Here is a 17,922-nt window from a genome sequence, read left to right as displayed (position 1 = left end):
TGTGTGGTATATGTCTGTGTGTGTATATGTGTATGGTATGTGTCTGTTTGTGCATGTATGTGTCTGTGTCTATGTATTTGCATATGTGTATATGTATGTGGTGTGTGTGTATGTGTCTGTGTATGTTCATGTGTGTATGTGGTGTGTATCTGTGTGTGTGTGTGTGTGTGTGTGTGTGTGTGTGTGCTTGAACACATGGTCACCAGATGCTGGTGGTGTTTTGGAAGGCTGGAGACCTTTTGGAAGGCAGAGCCTCACTGGAGGAAGTGATTGCTAGCTTTATTGCTTGGTCCCCTTCCTGTCCACTCTCTACTTCCTGATAGTAAACATGATATGACCAGCTGCCAATCCTGCTTCATCATGGTGGACTGTATCTCCATGAAATATAAGGGGAAATAACCTTGTGCCTCTAGCTGTGTCTGTCAGGTACTTTTGTCTTAGTAATGGGAAATACATGGCCAGAATTAAGGACACAAAAGATACCTAAGATACACTGACCAGACCTTGTCACTTTCTGGCTTTGGGCAGGAATGAGAAGTAGACCTGGGGCTGGAGAGATGGCTCAGCAGTAAGAGGGTCTACGGCTGCTTTACAAAGAACCTGAGCTCTATTCCAAGCATCCCCGTTGGGTGACTCACAACCATCACTTCTGCTCCAGGGGATCTAACACACTATCCTGGAGTCAGCAGGTACACTCACAAATGCACATAGCTCCCCCCCCCACATAATGTGCATATAATTTAAAATAAAAGAAATCTTTAATATGTGGAAGAGAACAACTGACAATCTCCAACCGTGGGTTGGAAGACTGAGGGTGGAAGGATCTGTCTAAAGATGGCAAGCTAGGAAAAGAAATTTTGTGAATGATTAACAAGCTGCCCAAATGGGGGCATCTGATCTGTCCGATATGGAAAGAGGAGCAGTGCCGGGAACAGACTGGGAAGTCAGTTCCTAGGGAAATGTCTGGACTGCTTTAATCAGACACTCGTGGAAATGGTTTTCTCTCAGGTCTAACAGTAACCATCATGGCTGCTCTGTCTTTAGGTGAATTCCCTGGACCTGCTGTTGGGGGACTAAGTGATAGTTATGCTTTCCCTGTTTGCATCTGGTTCCCAGCACTGTGATCATATTTGGGTTTCTTATCTTACTGAAAGCTGAAAGAAGCAGTTCCAGGAATTGGCAAAAATTATCTCCCAGCAGAAACTTTGTTCTCACCTGCCCTGTCTCCTCCTACCTGTTCCCTTCTGTTACCAGAGGCTTCTCTGGGTGGGTGGTAGAGGCCATGGAAATGACAGCATCATGGGCCACATCTTTTTCTCCTTCGTGCAGCAGAGGAAGGACGTCTTCTTCAGTCAGCTCAGCCGATTTCTTCTTACTCCCATGATGAGACCCTCCGTCAATCAGGTTCCCAAAGTTTCCTTCAGAGACAAGAGCAATGGGCTGGGTGTCAGTGAGTGGGGTCGGTCAGTCAGCTTGGCAAACCCCACACCCTCTCACAGCAAGGAGCTAAGATCTGAGGCTAAAGGCGGAAAGAACAACCGATGGAGAACAGGAAAATCAGATTGACAAAGTTAACGATTCTTATTTTCTTGTTCGTAAAATCTACACAAGTTGCCAATTAAGAAAGACTTCAAGGAAAAAGAAAATACACTGGAGATTTTATAGTCATGTTAATTTTTTTACCTATTTTAATTTTATTACATTATTTTGTGTGTGTACATATGTTTCTGAGACACGCAGGAGCTGGGTTCCCTCCTTCCACCTGTGCGTCCCAGAGACCAAGGTCAGGTGATTGTGCTGAGCAGCAAAATGCCTCAGCGCTCTGTTAAAAGTTATCCCCACATTTAACATCTTACTGTATACCTCCTACCGAAACTCGCCATGGAGACTTGATAAACTACCATTCTGGATGTGTGATTTGGTAATCAGGTTTTATTTCAGCTCAATCAAATATTAGGAAACTTCTCAAAACTGCCTCTTCTCTAAGAGAAGTGTGAGTACCCAAGGATGACATCATGTTTTTTAAGAGAGTGAGTATTGGAGAGAGACGGGGAGTTGGGGAGGGGAAACGTCTTCGTGTGAGAGAAGGTCTCTCACATGGAGACAGTATGCACAGTGACCACACACTCTACCCCAGCTGGGATCTGAGAGCTGAAAGGAGAAATGGTCATTGGCCCCATCCATAACTCAGAAACAATTTCCATTGATAACCACTTTCCAGTGGAAATTTAGTTTCCTCCAAGGGAGTCTCACTGGGAAAACAAACAACCCTTAAGGGTAGGCCGCATGCCCACCATGATGACGTACAGAAAAGAAACTCAGCAACAGCTTTGGAGCTTCCGGGTCTCATAATGTCACATCGGAGCTTTCCTTTTTACAATTCTTATTATTTTTTAAAAATATTTATTTATATATTATTTATGATTTTTATATTTTTATTTATATATGTCTCAATTTCTCTATTTTTATTTTATATTTTATATTTCTATATTTCTTTTATTTATAATTTTTTTCTCTATTTCTACTACTGGTCCTTTGTGCATATAGACTGGCTCCCAGCTTAGTGTTTTTATGGGCTTTCTCACTGTTCAGATGAGTGGGTGTATGTTTCTTGTGCCTTCTTCTGACCAATTCTGTGTTAATTTTTGTTATATCATATTATCATATCATATCTCCCTTAGAAGCCTGTTTGCTCTCTGAAGAGAGACAGAGAGGGGACGGGATGTGGGAGGCTGCAGGAGGGGGAATAGAGGGAGTAGAAATCATTATCAGGATAGACCACATGACAAGAAGCATTTATTTTCAGTAAATCAATAAAAGGAGAAAAAAAAAGACAAGGCGTCTCCTGTCAGAATTCTGTCCTTCCCAGTTCTAACAAATATCTTCATCCTGTGAACATGCAGCCATGGAGCTCTGCCAGGCCTCCAGCTGTGGAGCTCAAGACAGTAGTTCATCTCTACTTCCCTCTGCCCTGTTTCACAACAGAACTGCCTGGACCTGAATCTGTTCTTCTCTGATGGAGTTAGTGCTCCTAGCTGAGCTGCACATTAGCCAAGGAAGATGGCTGGGGATTATGGCTGTAGCCTCTATTGTATGACGTGTGGCATCAGTTCTTCAAATCTCGCAATTCTGGGAGGAGTCATTATAATTCCCACTGTGTAATGAGGAAACCAAGATCCAGAGAACTTAAGTCATCCCAAAATTATGGAACCAAGATCAGTAACCAAAGTCCCTGAATCTAAACCTACACTGATAATTGTTTTGGTTTTGTATGTATGTATGTATGTATGTATGTATGTATGTATGTATTATGTATGTATGTATGTATGTATGTATTATGTATGTATGTATTATGTATGTATGTATTATGTATGTATGTATTATGTATGTATGTATGTATATATGTATGTATGTATGTTTTTTTAAATCTACAGAGATAAATCTACTCTTTATGTGTTGACGCTGGGTAGCCAGGGAAGTAAAATTCCCTTTTGAGGTGCTAACTATAATCTCCACTACATTAGTTCACTTATTCACGAGACAAACACTCCCCAAATCCTGCATGTGTCTGCACTCACCAATAGAAACTTCGAAGCTGATAGGTTTGTCTCCAATCTTCCTGTCAATCATGGTAGCTTCAAAAAAGGCTCCAAAAAGTAAAAAGTCCTCATATTTTTCCGGTACAATCTACAGAGAGGAAAAAAAATTGCTAGACAGAGCTGGCTTCCTTTCCTCTCTAGAAAGCCAAGTTAGCGGAACACATTTGGTCTAGTATAGTCCATTGACGTCTGAGTCTGGAAATGCTATGCCTTGCCACTAAGCAGACAGGCAGCAATCGTAGCCAACAAACTCACATTCAAACTCAGCTAGCCACTGGTCTAAAAATGACACAGAATCACCCTCTGAACTGCTAGCTTAACATACAGGGAAAACAGTCTCCTTTTATGGCAAAAGATGAGCTTGGTATGTGTCTTCCCAAGATGCTGTTTGGGGTGGGAGGCAGCACTGAACAGGTGTTTATCCTCAGTACATCAAAGGTGAGATGCTGAGAGTCACAACACTGGACTCTTACACATGAGCGTAACTGTATAGCTCAGATGCAGTGCTCACATATATTTATTAGTGCTCCTTATAACAACTTTGAGAGCCTGGAATCTAAACCATTCCCATGTGTTCTTTGAGATTAACATATGCTAACCTGTTGTCTTGGTCCTGATCCATAGTCAATGTTTACTTCCTTAAGTAGTTAGTGTGGTGGTTTGAATAGGTTTGGCCCCCATAGACTCATGTGTTTGATTGCTTGGCCCATGGGGACCGGCACAATTAGGAGGTGTGGCCTTGTGGGAGTAGGTGTGGCTTTGCTGAAGGAAGTGTGTCACTGCCGGAGCAGGCTTTTAGGTCTCCTAGTGCTCAAGTGTGGAAGAGCCTCCTCCTGGCTGCCTGCAGAAGGCAGTCTCCTCCTGGCTAACCTCAGATCAAGATGTAGAAATCTTGGCTCCTCCAACACCACGTCTGTCTGCGCACTGCCATGCTTCCTGCTATGATGACAATGCAGTAAGCCAGCCCCAAGTACAATTAAATGTTTGCTGTTATAAGAATTGCCTTGCTCATGATGTCTCTTCACAGCAATAAAACTCTAAGGCAATTAAGAAACTCAGATAAGAAAGAGGGAAGTGTTAAGCATAGCAAAAGCATCAACCAATCCTGTGTATCTGGGGTGCCATACACACTGAAAGCTGTTGGAAGGGATCCAACCTCTACCGTTTATGTTTATAAAATAAAGTGCAGAAAGATTAAGGGGCTTCCAAGGTCACACAGCAAGATTAAATCAGCTATGGCTTAAGACCTATTCTTCACCAAGGCTGTGTGGTCAAGTAACCTACAGGTAATCTGGAAGGCTGGAATATGGCAGGCCATAAGGCAGTGGTTCTCAACCTGTGGGCTATGACCCTCTTTAGCAAACTCCTATCTCCCAAATATATTTACATTACAATTCTTAACAGTAGCAAAGCTCCAGTTATGAACTAGCAAGGAAAATAATTTATGGTGGGGGGGGGTCGCCACAACACGAGGAAGTATATTAAAGAGTCACAGCACAGCATTAGAGAGGCTGAGAACCAACCACTACACTATAGGGCAATACTCAGTTCTTTGCAAATAGCTCTTCCTAATTCGGAACCGTTTCTGAGTGAAGATTCTGAGTGATGTGAAGACATATAAAAAGGGCTCTCTGGCTTCACAGTGGGATTTACTAAAGTCCAAGGAAAGAAGAGCGAGGCTTGAATTCCTTAGCAGTCAGCTAAGAGAACAAAAGGACTGAGGCCCAACAGGCATGGAGTGAACTGAACAAGAGTCCTGAACTAGGCCCCTCAGAGAAGCAAAGGATTCAGATAATTGGGTGAGAGGCGCCCTTTCCTGTGGCATTGGACAATCCAGGAAATATTTCTTTTTGACTGGAAACACAGGGCAGGGCAGAGCCTAGTGTAAAACTTAGTCACCGTCCATCAACCAACCTCTTTCTTATCTTGCAGTCTGAGGGCTGAGTTTACTCTCTGGGAGGAGGGTGGAAACCACCAAGAGACTAGAGGGAAAGCAGGTCTCAGGGGTGACAGATGTCCCAGCAAACTAGCTGACCTGCCAGCGGTTAGACTATGAGCGAGTGGCATCCCTAGTCTGGCTGTTGCTTTTCTGATCTGTGACAAAAGTCTCACAGGGCCTGGAACACCTGTGAAGAGCAGACACATAAACCCTACAAACTGTAATTACAGGAAATATCTCAATAGTTTGAATTATCTTTTAATCTTTCACATCCGGCAAGCTCCAATTTCTAGTCCCTCCCCCCAGTTCTGGAAGTCTGCCTTAAACTGGAGAAACATGTACGTAATGTGTACTGAGGATGACGGGATACAATGTAACCAGCTGCCGCAGGCTCCTGGGGCTGTGCTTTCCCCACCATGATGGGCTGTATCTTCAAACTGTGAGCCACAAAACCCCTCCCTTGAAGTTGTTTTTAGTCAGTTTTGTCTCAGCAAAGAGAAAAGCAATTAGTACAGGGTGGGGGAGGGTTGTTTGCCCAAAGAGTCAAACAGGTGAGCAAGTCTTGCAACACACTAGCCCCGGCGCCATACTGATGCCATTTAAATCCAGCCGTCCCGCACAAAAGGCCCAAACTTTTAAACACCAAACTTTCTCACTCCATAAATAACAGCAATATCCATCATGTCCATCACTTCCAACCTCCTGTTGGATATAGTTTTGCATGCATTCTCTGCAGCACAAGCTCCGTGGAGTTGGGCTCTGTATTTACTCTTGCCCATGGTGAGCAAGATGTTTAATCTTAAGCTGTTCAATCAGCATTTCCAGACTTTAAAACTGCTCGCATTCCCCAGGCTGGCTGTGCTCTTTGGGAGTTTGGCAGAGGTGAAAGAAGCTTTGGTAAGTATGAGGCAGAATAGGAAACAGCAGCATTATAGGGTCTCCCAGTGTCCAGATGTGCATGAAGTTGCTGCTAGCAGTGACACTGGGGATCTGTGACTCTGGGAAGCAGAAAAAGAAAAAAGAAAAGACACAGCAAGAAAGAGTTGATGGGGACAGATTGATCTGCACTGGCTGCCGGAAACAGAGGATCTGTTCCTAACAAGAAGAAGGAACACAGCAAAAATATGTCATGACTTGGTCTTAGGTAACCGCCCTCAGAGAAGGCAACCAAGTACCAAGTCATAATGATATTCAGAATTTACGGGAGTCTCCATAGAAAGAAACTGCATTCTCATACCAATAGCCAACAAGATACTAAGGCCTTCTGAGTGTCAGGCAGCCATCTTGGGATGGGTCTTTCAGTCCCGTGATACCTTCAAAAGATCATAGCCTCTGCCAAGATCTTCAGAGCTTGTTGGGACGTTCTAGCAGGTGAACACAGCTACTCCTATACTCTCAACTGAAGACTCCACCTCCTCTATGCAGCCTTGGGAGGGATGCACAGGAAGTGGTGAGGGAGGAAGGAGACACTTGCCTACCCAGCTAGATCAGCCAAATCAACCCTGGTGATCAATGGGGTGACAAACGTCACAACTAAATCATCCTCATACCCGCTTTTCCAAGATGTTTCCTCTGAGGAATGTTTGAACCAGAACCATTTGTATTAAGGTATCTCCAAACTCCTCATTCACAGGAAAATGAGATTTGATGTTTTAAGCTGCTAAGCTTTGGGGTGACTCATATAACAACAGGTAAGTAATGAATCTGGCAAGAAACAGCCACCAATAAGATACCAAGATGAGGAGGCGGTGGGGCACAAAAGCTCATCAATTGTCCTGTACCTACCACCTTCTCCACAGCAGGCCAGTAGCCTTCTCTATACCTAGACTTATAGAAAAGTCCACTCCCTAATCAACTTCCCTTGCTTTCTACTAGACGTTTTTTTTATAGGAACCCTCACCAAACTATCTTAAGGATGTTGACTTAGATTCTGAATATTTCCCTAGCTTCTTTCTCCTTGGATATCCCTATACAACCTGACCCACAGCAGGAATTGTCACAGGGAGCTGAAAGAGTCAAGACACAAACAACAGGTGGCAAGCTCTAAATAGCTGCACCTTGGTGGAGGGAGCCAGCCATGGATAATAGCCAGAAAGATATGACAAGCTTAACCATGTATGTGCTAAAAGATCTGATGGCAATTTATATACATTTTCTCACCAGCCTCTAGATGTTGTCTATGACAGAGTGACCTATACGACCTCATTTAGCTGAAGAAGAAATGACAACCTAAGGCAGGGTTGGCATTAGAGCCACAAGTAGAACTAATGCCAAAGTTTCCAACCCTGAGCTCTGAATTCTCTGTAGTGGGTTCTTGAGATCCCAGAAAGAAAAATAAATCGTTCTTGCAAAGTAAGGGTGAGTATCCTACTGCACTTCTGAGGTCTGCCCAGTCTCACTAGGAATGGACAGCTCTGGGTAAGTGGCCATCATCTCCCTACCTGTTGACTTGAGAAACATTCCTATAGACAGAATTAACCAGTATCAACTGGAGTCAACCTTCCTGGGCTGCTGACACACAGAACTCATCTGCTCACTTGACGACAAACAGTATCATTAGGATAAACACTGAGGGGATAGTCACAGCTGATGTTATCCTGACATCCCCAAACTCTTGCCATCAACACAGAGTTGGGCTGAGGAAATGCTGATGTGTCTCTTGTAGGAACTAATCAAAGATAAGCATTCTGTGGGCTTTCAGTTTCCTCCCAGGTTTGTGGGGCTTTTTGAATTCTTATCATGCAGCTTGTTGCCTACTATTCTCTCCTGTCTTCCTCTTCCTACATGGTCACACATCCAAAAAATACTCCAGGATAACATAGCTGCAGCTAAACCAAGCTAGATAGGCACAGTTCCCTCATCCAGACTACCACACTCCTACTAATACCTCCAGCGACTTTTCTGTCTTCTCTTCTGAGTTCCCATGGAATCTGTGCTTGAGAGATTCAGAAGAAATTCATCATGAGCATATGGTCATACTACTTGCATGAACTGAGAATACACACAAAGATTCAGCACTAGGCCAACACAGTTTTGCCAGGAAGAAGAGACCTGTACAGGAGCAGGTCTTCTGGAACCTGTGGCAAGTGCTGTTTCCCTTTGTCCTGGGCTCCACTACCATCAGGCATGGAGGAGCAGCACTTGGACCTACCTCTGGGGGGACAGCAAAAGATTCCACCTCCACTTCTGTGGAGTTGGTTTTGTCAGTAGCCTGCTGGGCTTTGCCATCGTCAGCTTTGTCAGTCTTGTCCTTACTGGAGCCTTTAGAAGACTTGGAGTCTTTGTCTTTGGAAGACAGCTTCAGCTCCTTCAGAGCCTTGGAGAACTTAGACTCCTGGGCCCCACCAGAGAGGATCTCCACAGCAATTTCCACCAAGATCCGACCCCTGAAGGACACACCTTCCCCAAAGCCTTCATTCAACTCCTGGTAGTCATCCATGAGACTGTGGTTCCTGGGGGAGCCATACAGGTTAATCCAAGCAGGTCCGAAAGTGGGAAGAAAACCTAGGGAAAACCTGAGTGTTAGCAACTGGCTGTACATTCACATCTACTATGTGCTTGTTTTTATAAAAAGTTACATGTAAAAATATATGATATACAGACAAAAGGAAATATTTAAAAGACATCCTCCCCAAAGATGCTTTTTTTGCTCTCCGTCTAGTCTCTCTTTTGCACATTTACACTCTTTCACATCTGTAATATTGTAGGGGCCTCCCCGCATGTATGTAGCAGATGTGCAGCTTGGTCCTCATGTGAGTCCTAAAGAACAGGAATGGAAGCTATCCTAAAAGCTGCTGCCTCTGTGGGGGATATGTTCTTCTAGCTGAGCTGCCTTGTCTGGCCTCAGTGAGAGAGGAAACGCCTAGCCTCACAGAGACTTGAAATGCCAGAGTTGGGGGATACCCTGGGGGACCCCACCTGCTCAGAGGAAACAGGGATGGGAGATGGGGAATGGGGTACGGATTGTGGGAGGAAGAGACTGGAAGGGGAGGCAGTGAATTGTATGTAAAGTAAATACATAAAAAATTAAATTTAAAAATATTATAGAGGCCACTTTGCACCATTCTGTCACCATTTAGCCATCCAATGTTTATTTATTATTAACGTGAGCCAGGGAGCATGCTTGTTGCCAACCATGGGATTCAACGGAGGACAAGCTGATACAAAGATTGAACAAAGAAATGTTTACATTAATATCTACAATATCAACATTATGAAAGGGCTACAACTTCTATTACAAGAACAAATGATAGACTGATGGCGCATAGAAGAATGGGAGTGGGCTGCAAACCAGTGATTGATGGAGCATGGAGGAGGGGCGGGGCTGTAAACCAGTGATTGATGGAGCATGGAGGAGGGGCGGGGCTGTAAACCAGTGATTGATGGAGCATGGAGGAAGGGGCGGGGCTGTAAACCAGTGATGGGGCATGGAGGAACAGGGGTGGGGCTGTAAACCAGCTGGAAAGAGTATACAGCCAGTGATACATGAGAAGAGTTTGGACAGGTGAGAGGCCTTAGACCTTGTACTGAGTTTTGCTCACTATCTTAGTCTCATTAAGAATATTTAAAAGGAATTTTATCAAATCTATAATGTAACAATGTCTCTTAAGAGCAGTGGTTCTCACCCTGTGGGTCACAGCTCCTTTGGGGGTCACATATCAGATATCCAGCTTGTCAGATACTTATATTACAATTCACAGTAGTAGCAAAATTACAGTGATGAAGTAGTAATGATAACAATATTATGGTTAGGGGTGTCACCACAACATGAGGAGCTGTATGAAAGGGTTGTAGCATTACGAAGGTTGAGAACCAGTTAAGACCATTGTGGCTACCATGTGAAGGGTTGCAAGAATGGACGCAGGAAAACTGCCTTGGGAACGATTTCATCATGAAAGCTAAGGACACTGTAGTTTGGACTAGGGTAAGATGGTAGAGACGGTGAGAAATGAATATTCAAAAATATTTCCTAAACATAGACCTGAAAAGACTTGGTGGTTTTAACTTACTCCTGCCATAAGGGTTTCTCTCAATATAGAACATCTGAAAAAATGTATGACATCCATGAGAAGATCTGTCAACACAACGCTCCTTTATTTTTCAGTACTGGAAATCAAACCCAAGGCCTCTCACACTGCAGGCGAGAGCTATGACCACTGACCCACACCTTCTCCTGCCCACGCTCCTTTCTGAAAGGGAAGTCAGCACGGTGTTTCGGAAGACATACTGCGTGGGTTCAAATTCCAGCCTTGGGACTTTTCTGCTGCATGAGACTGGTCAAGATTCTTAACTTCCTGTGCCTCTGTTTCCTCGTGTGGAAGACAAGCTAACAGTGCCCAACTCACCTGACGATATTAACAGGATAATCTCTACTATGTATGTCACATGGACCCTTAGGGCACACCCCCACTGGTGCAAAGAAGTAGGGAGTCGTAATTTGCTAGTCAAGTCCTCCATAGTTGCCAAGAAATCATTTTTCTTTCTGTCTGAATGTCTCCTTCCTACCACCCTGACTCCTGCAGACTAGATTCTATCCCTCAAATTCAGTTCTCCTTTGGGACAACTTAAAGAAGCAGAAAAACTTTTGTTAAAAGGATAGAAAAGATGTTATGGTCCCCGATGTCTACTTCTAAAACACAAGCATCAGTCTTTCTGAGCACCGTCAGGAGGTTTCTAAGATGCTGTGAATAAAACAACTTAACATCTAGTTGAAAAAGTGTTGATGGATGAGTGTGGTTTTTTTTTTTTAATGTAAAGTGGTAAGTGTTGCTGTAATATGAGAACCAGAGAACATACTGAGGGCTTCCTGTAATGTCAATCTGTGATGGATATAAAAATATACAAGTCTCCACTCTTGGAAAATATTCATCTAGTTAAGAAAAAAAGAAAATAGTTATACTGATGTCATCTTTATGTGACATATGATATATTTGACATACACGTGTATAAATAGATGCTTGTATTTGACTATGTAATTATATATGTATGTGATACTTAGGTATGTATATTTATCAATCAACGTACATATGCAGTGCAGAGAAAGGTGGTCGTGAATTCAAATGGGGGTTAATTTGGAACTTCTTGAATACTAATGGGATTTTAGAAATTGAGTCATATACTGAGTAGGAGTTCTTTCCCTCCCTGCCACCTTCAAGGCTTTGCGGATTACCTGAGGCTCTCCCTGCTCCCTGAGTGCAGTCACCCACACCCCCCGCCACCCTCAAGCTCACATGTTCCCATCAAGTGGCCGGGAACATAATTTTCATTCAGGGTAAAACAGGTTTCCATTGAACACATGCAAAGACTGTTCATACAGTACCATACAAAAATATGTATCAGGACAGACTGGCCTACAGATTTTAGTTTACTGACCTTTGGTTTTATCTGACTTCCGTTTTCTTAGTAGAAGAGAGACACACCACAGGTAGATAGCAATAGTCATGGGAGACCTAGGACCAGAGCTTGGTTCCATCACCAGCTTTACCAAGCTAGGCCACAGACCACAGAATCATGAAAGGTGTTGGTACGTGCCTGCATGATCCTCTCTCTTTAAAAGTTGAGGTTTGAGACCTACTTCTGAGTCAGACACACAAAGCTCTCTACCTTTATCCCCGTCCTGCTCATTGGAGATTCTCTTCAGGTCAATGAAGTGGGTTGCCAGAGCGACGTCGTTCATGCTGCCTTCATCCCACACCTGAATTTTCACCCTCCGGCACAAGGGAGGGAACATTTCCTTGAAGACTATCTGCTCGTGCCACACAGGATCAGCACAATTCTTTTGCACAGAGGTTCGTCCCTGAAAGCACAGGAGCCAGAAGAATGTGAACCATGGAGATAAATGGCTAAAGAAAACACTTCAAAGCACCTAGAGGTGTAACAGGAATTAATCAAAGATCATGGGCTTGCCTCCCTGATGCCTGAGAAATCAACTACATTCTGTTAACATTACTGCTGGCCTAGATGTTATACAGGGCACTGGGGAAAGGTGAATCATTGTCCTTGGAAGTTTCTACTCAACAGGTAAGTGTTGGGGTATATCTCTCTGTTATAAATAGAGATACTGTTTCACGTGTCTCCAGGAAAGCAGCAGACATAGCTAGACCCTGAGGTCATGTCTACATAAAGACCAGGGTGAAGGTCATGTATGACCTTGAGTGAATCAAACCTGCAGCCTGGGCCTCAATTTTCTTGTCGTAAAACAGAATGATGTCCTATGTGCCCTTCAAATTCAACTCAAGTTAGATACACTCCAGCATTTACTCCTGCTGATAGGAAGGGACAGGGACATGCTTTGAAAGCACATGTACAAAGTTTCAAAGGCCAGCAAGACATACTGCAGCTTTGACCATAAACCTAGGCCTTGAATCTTCCAATGGCCCTTGAGAAAGGAACAGAGCTGTCTACGTTTATGTAGGAGAATGATTGTCTGGGAAATTGAGAAATGGGTTGGGAGAGAGTGATAACTCTACAGGCCCCGGTACTTGCTTACAGAAGTAGCCATCTGTGGGGAAAGATGCTTTCCTACCTGGCCCTAAGTTGCAACACAACCAATCATAGCTCTTTCCCACAATCCCTAGTGAGGCATGAGTGAGCAGCTGACCTCTGCACCTCTGATACCTAACGCCTCCTCTTCTTGTAACAAGGTTTTCTCTGAGGCATTTTTTCTTTTTTTTTATTGGATATTTTATTTACATTTCAGATGTTATCCCCTTACCCCATTTCCCCCAACCCAGGAATCCCCTATCCCATCCCCCCTCCTGCTTCTATGAGGATGTGTCCCTAAGTACCTTCCCACTCCCACCTCCCCACCCTCGAATTCCCCATACTTGGCATCTCTGAGGCACTTTTAACTTAACTTCATTTGGTTAGAACTGTTCTGGATTCAGAGCAAGATGTAACTGCCACTATAGGTGACAAAGTTTCCTCACCGTCTGCCCAGCAAAGGACACCTCCACAAAGGGATCCACGAGGTCCTTACTGTCACCCACAAATGCTTTGGTGACATTTGCCATAATGCTGGAGTTCATCTTGGGTAATCCTTCTGCTCGGTAGAGTCTCACATAGAACCTGGCCCAAGGTCTCTCTGATGGAAATCCCTGAGGGATCAAAAGGTTCCTAAAGGGAGACAAGAAGTTTCTTTTTTAAATGAAAAGGTCTGCCAGTCAAGGGGAGGGAGAAAGGGCAGGTACAGGCTGAAGGCAGAAAGAAAGATAAATCTGGATATAGAAAAACACTGGGATCCATCACTAAACCAAGTTTTCTTTTTAGAATTTAAATCCTTTTTTTTTGTGTCATAAACCAGTGGTTGAAAGTATGATTATTTCAAAGAAAAAAAAAACCCAGCTGCATGTGGATAATCTCAAGAATGGCTTATCTGCGTAGTGCATATATGTAACGGTCAGAGAACATAGAAGGCGTAGAAAGTGTAAGAGCGGAGGACTGGACACGTGCTACAAAGTAGTCTGTTCTTTAAACAGCAAAAAGGACAGGAAGTAGGGGTACATAAGGAAGAGGGGGTTGATCTGGGAACGGCAGAATGGAGGAGTGTGGGTGAATATGAACAAGGTACATTATATAAAATTCTCAAAGAAATTAATAATAATAATAATAATAATAATAATAGAATGGCTTATCTAAAATTGTTACAGGGAAACAGTGTTCTTGTCTGAAAATCCAAGCTCCCAAAAGAGCCATGGCTTTGAGAAGATGCATTCAGGCATCTGACAGAGCTGAGTCTCTGATGGACAGCCCATGAGCGTGGCAGCAGTCACACGCCCATACAGAAAAGAGTGGAGAGGAGACAGAGACATAACGGAGGACATAGAATTTATCGTTTATGGCTCTGGTTGGCTCTATCTCACTTCTCTATTTGCTCTTCAGCATCAGAAGTTTTGGGATTGGTCTTTAAGATGTCGCCTTTCCCAGTCACGCTGATGTCACACTTCAGGTAGCCCTTGGTGCCAGTCCTGATGTCCCCAGGGTCTGTAAGCAGTGCCCACTTGTCACAGAACTGATGACCTATGAACACATCTTGTAAGTAGTATCCTTTGCACGTGGGACAGAGGCTCCCTCATCCCCTCCCACACCCCCAGGGTCCTGGTCTCTCTCTGATGCTTACAATAGTAGCCATTTGTAGATATCCCCAGTCCTCTGGTTATCCCAGTCTCTTCCTTCCCCTCATCCTCTCTCCCACCCTCTGACTTTTTCTCCAACTGACCACAGGCATTTGGGAGACTTTCAGTCTAGTGAACCACATAGGAAAACGCCAGCTTTGCAGAGCAGAGAGTCAACCAAAGAAGAGTAAGAGGCAAGATAGATAGGTGGAGCTTGCTTACCAGGTTGGTTGTACACGGTCCCCACATCCACTCTAAAAGAGCCAATCAGGATGCTTCCTATCAGCTTGTGGTGTAAGACCTAGAAAAAATAGAACACCAACCTGAATCATTTGTCTTTGCAGAAACATCTGTGAAATGGATTCAAGATTGACCAAAGAGATCTCTAGGACTTGAACCTTGTCTGGGCTTGACCTTGTCTGGAGCAGAGTCACACACACACACACACACACACACACACACACTCATATAAACACACACATTCTCACATACACACAAACATGTCCTCACATGCTTACCCACATGCTCATCAACCCACAGGGTCCTAAGTGGCCTCCAGAAGTGTCTCACCTGTGCCTCCTTCTCCAGAAACCTTTCAGCTCCTCTGCTGAAGGATGCCTGACACTCTTGCTACCCAAGAGATTTCTTTAATCAAATGGACCCTGGAAAGCTATCCCTCAATACCTGTTTTTGCCTCCTCAAACTTGACCTATCCTTCACTAGCTGGAGCAAGAGTCACCCCCTCCAAGCATCTGTCCTTGATCTCCCAAGCTGCCACTGTTGTTTCTCTCCTCAGCATCCAAAACATCTTTTGCAACTTTCTTTAGAACTCATCACGTGCTGTGGTAGCACTGCACAATAGAGTGAGTTGCATACAGCATAGCATTTGTCCTGATTAGAAGTGAGAAGAGCGCCTATCTTGGTTACAATAGCATGCTGAAAGGCTGGCATCACCACAAGGAAGTTCTGAAGGAAGGTGGCATACTTGGTGCCGTGTCTAAAAGTCACAGGCTGATGGAAAACCTGGAATAGTTTAATCTTTAATCCAGAAGAGGGGATCTGTCAGAAAGAAGACAGTATGACTGAAGTGCCCTCAAATCTTGAGAATGTTGTATCCAGAAAGGGAGTCAAGGCTCCCTGCATGGTTCTGAAGTAACAGGTTGAGATTTCAGCTCAATTAAGAATGCTATTTCTTAGACTAATCAGAATCTCTCAGCAATGAAGGGGTCATTCTCCAGAAATAGTGGCATCTCTGTTACTGGAGTCCAAGGGCCCTGAGAACTCCATGGCATCATGGAGGTGCTTCTGAGATTCCTCCTAACTATAAATCCTATGATTCCCTTGATCAAGGCCAGTGTCTCTTTGTATTTCATCTACCATGGACCTCATTCATAACAGATATTCAATGAACATTCGATGAGTTAATGGATGACTTAAAGAAGGATGAGTGACAGAGTCTAGCGGCTTCTGAATAGTTCATGTTGCCAGGGGCAGTGGGGAGAAGTGGATCAGCTGACCTCAAGAAATGGCAGCCATTCCTATTTCTCTTCCTATCCTCTCTGTCTCTCTGTCTCACTCCCTTGCTCTCTTACTCTCTCACACTCTTTCTGTCTCGCTCTCTCACTGTCTTGCTCTCGTTCTCTCGCTTTCTCACTCTCTCATTCTCTAGCTGTAATTTTCCAGTATCAGAGAACAGAGGAGAAACAAGGACAGCTTGGCTTCAGTGAAGGAGCTATTTAAGACCACACACAAAAAACTGCCTCTGTTACTGGCCTTGTTTTCTGTGGCTAACATGACTCCCCAAGGCCTGTCTCAAGTTCCTTTCACAAGATACAGGTCCCTGTGGAAGATGGAATGAAAGACTCTCAAACGATTCTTCCAACCACACAGGAAATCTCTTTAAGGTATCTGCCTATGGGCTGAATGCCAGCCAAGCCTACTATGACATTACTAGGCTCCTGGGGATGTGTCACACACAGCGTCCTGGGGTTCTATGTTGCTTGGACTACTGTTAAAGGAAAATAGTCGCACCGGGCCATATTATACTGTGGCTGTCCCAAGAGCATCTAATTACAGTCACCTCACACCATGCCTTTTAAATAATACTCTTAATTTATTATTTGAGAATTTTGTACAAATACACTATATATTTTGGTCACACTCACCCTCGATCTTGCTACTCACCCCTCCCCAACTCTTCCTGGAACCCTCAAACATGTATGCCTTCTAAATTCATGTCCCTGCCCCCCTTTTAAGATTCTCATTGAGTCCAATTAATGCTGCCTATATGTGCTTGGGTTTGGGGCTATCCACTTGAATATAGGCAACCTAGCAGTGGCCATACTCCCTAAGATAATGCCACTGCCCCCTCCAAAAACCTACCAATAGTTCCTCAGTTAGGGGTGAAGCCTCACGAGTCCTTCTCCCATTCACACTGGAATTTTGACTGGTTTGCTCTTGCATACGTAACATTCTCATGACTCTGAGTAGCCAAACATTTTCTGATTGACTTTGAGGACTGTTCCCCCATGAGAGAATTTATGCCTAGTAATATAAACCCAGTCAAAAAACCCATGGGCAGGGAAGTGACAGGACCTAGAAGGGAACCTACTATTGTTATTTTGCCAAATGGCCGTGCTGTCAAATGGTCTCTAAATACCTACATTTATACATACACATCTGTGCTGCTCTCTGCCTTGGTAGATTTTGCGGTGGGTAGTGGTTAATACAAGGACTCATAACTGTCTAAGTACTGAGAATACATGCCTATGACTGGAGTATTTAGCTATTTAACACTGAATTCATTCATTCACACTGACTTTCAGTTTATGAACTAGCAGGGAAGCTGTATTAAACAAAAGAGGGAGGAGTTTCCTTTAAAATCTTGGGTCTCTCTCTCCCTAGGAGTCATTTATGAACAGCAAAATGGTGTCTTCTCCCAAAGAAGGAATGTAACATGCAAACGAGCTTTGACCTTATGTCTAAAATTCCAGGTGTCCTGCATATAGTCATGACTCTTGTCCTTGATGCAACTTAACCTGGTGATGAACTTAGCTGCTCTAGAGCCAGTCTCATCAGGTGGCTGCTGGAGTGACCGCACAAAGTTCCAAGAGCCATCACAGCTCTCAAAATATCTTCTGCATCCCTGTCATCATGCCTGCAACTCAGATGCTAAGAATGTTTGGCTCTTGGTGACTTTTCATTCCTCAAGAGTCACACTCTTCTAATACTCCCGGGAAGGACCATATCATGATACTACTGGGACCCAGGC

The 17,922-nt window shown here is 43.9% G+C and overlaps 1 protein-coding gene across 1 annotated transcript in view; it reads right to left on the bottom strand.

Annotated features, from left to right (window-relative positions):
• Fer1l6 (fer-1 like family member 6) overlaps window positions 1-17,922 on the bottom strand; it is a 112,223-nt gene that overhangs the window by 81,755 nt on the left and 12,546 nt on the right. Inside the window, exons 6-12 of the mRNA XM_028753882.1 lie at window positions 14,874-14,952; window positions 14,400-14,556; window positions 13,467-13,653; window positions 12,142-12,334; window positions 8,690-9,042; window positions 3,579-3,687; window positions 1,235-1,418 (exon numbers count right to left, since the gene is read on the bottom strand). Of these exons, the coding sequence (XP_028609715.1) occupies window positions 1,235-1,418; window positions 3,579-3,687; window positions 8,690-9,042; window positions 12,142-12,334; window positions 13,467-13,653; window positions 14,400-14,556; window positions 14,874-14,952 (1,262 nt within the window). The remainder of the gene's footprint in view (window positions 1-1,234; window positions 1,419-3,578; window positions 3,688-8,689; window positions 9,043-12,141; window positions 12,335-13,466; window positions 13,654-14,399; window positions 14,557-14,873; window positions 14,953-17,922) is intronic.

The sequence above is a fragment of the Grammomys surdaster genome, unplaced genomic scaffold (assembly GCF_004785775.1).
Source record: "Grammomys surdaster isolate TR1022 unplaced genomic scaffold, NIH_TR_1.0 125974, whole genome shotgun sequence".
NCBI lineage: Eukaryota > Metazoa > Chordata > Mammalia > Rodentia > Muridae > Grammomys > Grammomys surdaster.
Note: the sequence above shows the minus strand (reverse complement) of the source record. Positions and strands in the feature narration are given on the sequence as shown.